At 51.3% G+C, this 6,837-nt stretch overlaps 1 protein-coding gene across 1 annotated transcript in view; it reads left to right on the forward strand.

The window, feature by feature from the left end:
* The window catches only part of ALDH4A1 (aldehyde dehydrogenase 4 family member A1), a 9,387-nt gene extending 2,827 nt beyond the window's left edge, over positions 1 to 6,560 (forward strand). Inside the window, exons 6-15 of the mRNA XM_042883369.1 lie at positions 586 to 735; positions 833 to 907; positions 1,708 to 1,895; positions 2,169 to 2,242; positions 2,337 to 2,533; positions 3,310 to 3,357; positions 3,844 to 3,996; positions 4,164 to 4,285; positions 5,115 to 5,233; positions 5,434 to 6,560. Coding sequence (XP_042739303.1) covers positions 586 to 735; positions 833 to 907; positions 1,708 to 1,895; positions 2,169 to 2,242; positions 2,337 to 2,533; positions 3,310 to 3,357; positions 3,844 to 3,996; positions 4,164 to 4,285; positions 5,115 to 5,233; positions 5,434 to 5,546 — 1,239 coding nt within the window. The 3' untranslated portion in view covers positions 5,547 to 6,560. The remainder of the gene's footprint in view (positions 1 to 585; positions 736 to 832; positions 908 to 1,707; positions 1,896 to 2,168; positions 2,243 to 2,336; positions 2,534 to 3,309; positions 3,358 to 3,843; positions 3,997 to 4,163; positions 4,286 to 5,114; positions 5,234 to 5,433) is intronic.
* Positions 6,561 to 6,837: the final 277 nt, after the last annotated feature.

Genomic DNA, 6,837 nt, shown 5'->3' on the forward strand with positions numbered 1-6,837 from the left:
GGAAGGATTGAGATGGGGGGGGTCTTGGGAAGGATTGAGATGGGGGGTCTTGGGAGGGATTGAGATGGGAGGGGTTGGGAATGGGGCTTTGGGAAGGATTGAGGTCTTGGGAAGGTGTGAGATGGGGTCGTGGGAAGGAGCAGGTATAGAGTCTTGGGAGGGATTGAGGTGGGGCCTTGGGAAGGATTGGGATGGGGGGGGTTTGGGAAGGATTGAGATGGGGGGGTTTGGGAAGGATTGAGATGGGGGGGTTGGGAAGGATTGAGATGGCGTCTTGGGAAGGATTGAGATGGGGGGGGTTGGGAAGGATTGAGATGGCGTCTTGGGAAGGAGTGGATTGGGGGCTTTGGGAGAGATTGAGATGGGGTCTTGGGAGAAATTGAGGTCTTGGGAAGGTGTGAGATGGGGTCTTGGGAAGGAGTAGGTATAGAATCTTGGGAAGGGATGATATGAGGCCTTGAGAAGGAACAAGAATGGGACCTTGGGAAGGAGTGGGGTGGGGTCTTGGAAGGAGTAGGATGGGGCCTTGCAGGAAGCCAAGGCCAAACCCCAATGCCATCTGTTGTTTTTGTTGGCCGTGACCAGGGCAAAACTGTCATCCAGGCGGAAATCGACGCGGCGGTGGAGCTGATCGACTTCTTCCGCTTCAACGCCAAGTTTGCATTGGAGCTGCAGGGCAGCCAGCCGCTCAGCGTGGAGTCCAGCACCAACAGCATGGTGTACCGCGGGCTGGAGGTGAGCAGCCAGGCAAACTCATGGCCGTGGGATGTCGTGGGGTGCCGTATGGTGACGTAGGATGCTACAACCCGTCCTTTTCCTCTTCCTTCCATAGGGTTTTGTGGCGGCTGTCTCTCCCTTCAACTTCACAGCCATCGGTGGCAACCTGGCAGGAGCTCCAGCTTTGATGGTGAGCATCACGGAATGATGTTTCCCTGTTTTGTCCACCAGTCCCAACCCCGAATCTCTGGGGTCCTGACCCTAAATCTCTGAGTGATTTGCACTTGGGGATGGAGGAGCTCTTTGGGGCCATTTCCAAAATTGGGTCCAAAACTGGGCACCTCCATGCTCAGCCCAGCCACACCCTTCTACACCCCCCCCCTGAATTTTGTTATTAGGCTCAGGGGATGTTAATTAGTCAGGCATTCCCCTGGCTGCTGGGTAGACCTGTCCACCAAACAGCTTTGATGGGCAAGTGTTGGAAAAAGGGAAAATGTTCCCCAAATCTGAGAAGTGCCCCATCCTTGGAGACATTAAAGGCCAGGTTGGAAGGGGGCAACCAGCCCAATTCAGGAGTTGGAACTGGATGCTCCTTAAAGTCCCTTCCAACCTAAACCATTCCACGAGTCATAGATTGGGCTTTACGCAGAGAGCAGCTTGGGGTGCTCTAATAGGTGGGTATTAATTAGCCCTCAGCAGGTGTTAATTAATCCCAGGCTGTTCTCCTCTATGCACTGCACTACTGAACCTTGCTCATCATTGCAGCGATGGTGACACAGGGCAGGTCACGAGCTGCAGCCATGGTGGGGGCACAGAGCCAAAGGGGTGGGAGCACAGCGGGGCCACTGTTCTGTGTCTTGCAGCCAATCCTGCTGTTTGTTTGGGCTCTGTTAATACATGCTTGGAAGGTTGTTCTGCTCCCTCAGCTGGCACTGGGTCATGTTAGGGCCGGAAGCCTCTCCCTGTGCACTCACTGTGCTCTGTCTGCAGGGAAATGTGGTGCTGTGGAAGCCCAGCGACACGGCCCTGCTTTCCAGCTACGCTGTCTACAAGATCCTGCTGGAAGCTGGGCTCCCTCCCAACGTCATCCAGTTCGTGCCAGCAGATGGACCCGTGTTTGGTGATGCTGTCACCAGCTCTGAGCACTTCTGCGGGCTCAACTTCACTGGCAGCGTGCCGTAAGTCAGGGTGGGGAAGCACAAGGAGCTGCTTTAACCAAAAACCGAGGAGTGAAAGGGGAAGAGGAACTTCTGCTGGGTGCTCTCTGCTCTGGGTATTGCGCGGTGCCCGGTGCTTTGATATCCAGGGTCTTATTCTCACCAACATCTCTTCCATTTGCAGAACATCCCTTCTTCGGGGATGGCCAGATGGACTTGCTGGGGTGTCACATCAAGGTCAGGGCCCTACCATACCTTTCCCAAGTTTCCCACACCTCCTCCTTTCTCTCCCAGGACTTTCAAGCGCCTCTGGAAGCAAGCATCCGAAAACCTGGACCGCTACCGCAACTTCCCACGCCTGGCTGGAGGTGAGCTCGCATTGTGGGGAGGGCGCACGGCGAATACCCCATCCCTATACCTCGTGCTAACTCCTCTCTTTCTCCTTTTTTCTCCACCAACCAGAGTGTGGAGGTAAGAACTTCCACCTGGTGCACAGCTCGGCCGACGTGTCCAGCGTGGTGAACGGCACCCTGCGCTCCGCCTTCGAGTACGGCGGCCAGAAATGCTCGGCGTGCTCCCGCCTCTATGCCCCGCGCTCGCTGTGGCCCCAGATCAAAGCCAAGCTGCTGGAGGAGACCAAGAAGATCAAAGTGGGAGACGTGAGTGGAGCTGCCGGGCTGCTGAAGGGCTTTGCGGCTCAGCGGGTGGCTGATGGGATTAGAGACTGCGGTAACTGGCTACTAATTCCTATTGAACCGAGCTTTTTATCCACTGGTTCTCCCCACCACCACCACCACCCCTCCATCCTCCCCCTCCTTCATCTTTTTTTTTTTTTTTTTTTTAGTGATTAGAAATTAACTTGTAGCCAGCATCTGCAGGAAGGATTGTGCAAGGCGCTGAATACCGTGGGCTAATTGAAAAAGGGGAGGTTGGTCCCTCCAAACGGAGGTGTGCTTTGGGAAGGGATGCGTTGCTGTGGGAATTTCAGTTTTAGGATCAGCTTTTTGGCACAGTGTTGACCCCAGGCCCTGGTGGTTGCATGTCCTCATGCTGTCTCCTCCACCTTTCAGCCCAGTGAGTTCATCAGGAGCAACCCACATTGGTTGGACGCAATGATGTTGGAGGTCTTCTTCAACCTTAAGGATTCTATAGTCCTACGAGTGGATATGGTGGGGTTGAGTTGATGGTTGGACTGGATGACCTTGGAGGTCTTCTCCAGCCTAATGGATTCTGTGATAGGGCACAGTGGAGATGGGTTGATGGTTGGACTAGATGATCTTGGAGGTCTTCCCCAACCTTAAGCATTCTATGAGTGGACATAGTAGGGATAGGTTGGCATGATGAATTGAGGTTGGCATGATGAATTGTGCTTGATGATCCTGGAAGTCTTTTCTAACCTTCATGATTCTGTATTGTCTTTTCTTTGCCCCTGCAGCCTGTCCAGGACTTTGGGACCTTTTTCTCAGCAGTGATTGATGACAAGGTGAGTTCATGTGTCTTGCGTGAAGGTAGCACCACAAGGCTGCTGGTAGAAGTTTGGTTGGTTGGGGCTCATTACACTTAGCAAAGCTTTGAGCAGTATTCCAGGAGAGTAACGAACTCAACTGTCACATATTGCCCCATTCATGAAGACATTAAAGTCCAGATTGGATGGGGCTCTGGGCAGCCTGGTCTGGTGGGGGGCATCCAGCCCATGACAGGGCATTGGAACTCGATGATCTTTAAGCATCGATGCTGTTTAAGGTCCCTTCCAACCTAAAGCACTCTATGATATGTCACTGCTTCTTTTGAGAAGTGAGATATCTTGCTGAGAAGCCATGTCAGATATAAGACTCAGTGCACAGCCCTCATCCTGAGCTGGAAGCGAGCAGCACAGTCCTGAAAAGCAGCACCCAAAGCTCACCTCCAGCCCTACTTCAACGACCAGTGTAAGGTTATGTACACCTTTCATTATCCTTCCTTTCCTCAGTCTTTTGCACGTATAAAGAAGTGGCTGGAACACGCCAAGACGTCCCCCAGCCTCAGCATCTTGGCCGGGGGTGGCTGTGATGACAGCGTTGGGTACTTTGTTGAGCCATGCATCGTGGAGAGCCAGGACCCAACAGACCCCATCATGAAGGAGGTGAGAAAGGTGGAAAACACGGGATGTGGATCCACGTCTTGGGCAGCACGTTGGCTGGTTGATGGTTATTAGCTAACCTGGTGTTAATTTCGAGACGCTGGCGGTTGGAGGAGGCTGGTTTATATCAAATGGCTGAGCGATAACGATTTATATTTTTTGCTTTGCAGGAAATTTTTGGACCCATCCTCACGGTTTACGTGTACCCCGAGGAGAGGTACCAGGAGGTGTTGGAGCTGATCGACACCACAACACCCTACGGCCTCACGGGGGCGGTGTTCGCCCAGGAGAGGTGAGCAGAGACCGAGTGGGGACAGGAGGAGGGGACAAGAGGAGGGGGCAGCCGGGGTGTTGGTCCTCCCATCCCTTCCCAGCCACTAGTCTATGTTCCAGCCCCTCAGGGCTTGCATAGTGTGCTTTTTTGGTTAGAAACTGGTTTCAAGAATCCTGTTCTGAGTTTCTTTTTACCGTGGGGAAAAAAGAGATTAGGAAAAGAATGAGTTATTTCGTTACTTCAGAAGCCTAGAGGAAAACAGGAGCGCTATTTCTAAGTGATGAGGAGAGCCAGAAGCTTTTTTAGATTGTATGAAAAGCAAGTTGTTGCATTGCATCTTTGCGTTGTCGTATTGTATTGCTTCGTTGTGTCGTTGCATTGTGGTGTTCTCTTATTTAACACTTTCTGGTGTTGTTGTGAGAAAGTTTTGAGGCTCACACAAGGCAGATATGGAATTAATTTTTCAATGAATATCTAAGAATAAACTAAATATTAGTGAAGCTAGTGAGCAGGTGTAGAATAACGTAGGAGGTCATTAAACTTAGCTTACTCGTCATTAGGATGAGTTGTCCTAACTTAGGAGGTCATGAAGTAACAAAAAAATAACAAAAAAATCTTGAAAAGGGATTAGAAGACAGAACTGCAGTCATTTAATTGAATTTCAAGCACACAGATCCCATTGGAGTGTGAGTTGAACTTGGCTCGGCAAAACATGCAGAGCTGGAGGTGCAGGTAAAGGAAAGCAGTGCCCAGATTTGTTGCTGTTAGGGTTAGGGTTAGAGTTAGAGCAGAGGCCCCCAATTTTTGTCATTCCCCCCCCCTGCTGACATCCACCATCCCTCCCCAGGAGCGTAATTGAGGAAGCCCGGAGCCGCCTGCGCAACGCAGCCGGCAACTTCTACATCAATGACAAATCAACGGGCGCCGTTGTGTTCCAGCAACCCTTTGGGGGCTCCCGCATCTCAGGTGAGACCCTTCAAAACCCCCTTCTTTCAGCAGCACGATGGGACGCATCCCCTCCAACCACATCTTTCACCCTGAGGTTCTACTTCTCATAGAATCACTCACGTTGGGAAAGTCCGCTAGGATCGCTGAGTCCAACCATCACCCATGCCCACTAAACCACGTCCCTCACGTCCCTTTTTTTTCCCCCCCCCCAAAAACAGGAACCAACGACAAGCCTGGTGGCCCCCACTACATCCTACGCTGGACATCTCCTCAGGCCATCAAGGAAACCCACGTGCCTCTGTCAGACTGGCGCTATGCCTACATGCAGTGATGCCTTCCCCCAACCCGTGCCCTACTACTGGTGCTCGACGCACACCGTGGCTTCCTGCCACAGCCTTGAAAGCACTTCAATCAGCAGCTCTTTAGCAAAAGTTTTGGTTTTAGGGGGTGATTATTTTATTAAGTTAACTCACGCAAAAACAGTGTTAAAAGAAAAGAAAAAGGACTAAGTTAGCTGCAGCAAATCCACAGAGCACTGCGGCCTTTGGGAATCGATTCCTCTGCTCTGCTCTAAGAGGGTAATGCCCCATGCAGGAGTGACTCTTCTTCCACCACGTAAGGGCTTTTCCATAGCATATCTCAAGAGCTAGCAGCACTGTGCCTCTGCAGAGAGCTTTGAGCTCAGCACGGGATGCTGGATCCAGTTCCCCTTTATACTTCTGATGAGGGTCCGATCTCCTCAAAGCATCCTTTATCCTTGGACAGAGCCTCGCACAGCAAAGTGAATAGAATTTAGGGACTTACCAGGAAGTTTGGTTTAAGGCAGTGTGAGATGCAGCAGGAGCCTTGAGCCTTAGCTTTTCCTGGCTTCTGAGCAATGTCTGCAGGAGGTACATTTTGCCAAGAGAGGGCAGCTGCGAGCTCGGTGCTGCTTAGAAATTATCCCAAGTGCCTTATTCTACTGCAGAAGGCACTTCCAAGGCTGCATCCCTGCCGTGAGCTCAGCAGCTCCCATGTGGTCCCCAAGTTTCCTTACCCATAGGGATGCCCAACTGTCCCCACGCGTCCTGTCGTTGATCCTTGGACGTCAACTAAGAAGTGGAGGGGTTTTCTAGAACCCTCAATGCCATTCTGCACAAGGGGCTGCAGGATCCCTCACCCCAGAGGCTATCAGGATTTGCAGATAGTGTGGCTAACCCTGTTACAGCTGCTGCAATAAGCACTGAAGTATCGATCTTGTCCATGCCTGGGCCAGTATTCAGCATGCAGGTAAAGAATGAGTTGCACTGACACCTGCAAATCCAGGCTTAGGTGATGAAAATCTCAATAAAATGCATTGCAAAAACTTTTTGTGCTGTTTTAATGAGTTATTTCTTCCAAACGTTGCCAAAGGATGAGCTGAGACAAAGCATGTGTTCAGTGCATGCGGTGTTTTGAGCAAGGATCGGAGCGATGAGTGAGAATAACACCAATAATAGTCATAAATAATGATAATAATAAATAATCTCCCATGGGAAACTCCTCCTCCTTGCAGCCTTTGGGAGATAAAATAGCTTTGGTGTTGAATATAGGGGAAGGGGACATCCTTGGTGCCTTGTTCCAGGGAGCTGAGAGCCACTGCC

This window comes from Lagopus leucura, unplaced genomic scaffold (genome assembly GCF_019238085.1).
Source record: "Lagopus leucura isolate 7727_CA_CO unplaced genomic scaffold, USGS_WTPT01 Super-Scaffold_100037, whole genome shotgun sequence".
Classification (NCBI taxonomy): domain Eukaryota; kingdom Metazoa; phylum Chordata; class Aves; order Galliformes; family Phasianidae; genus Lagopus; species Lagopus leucura.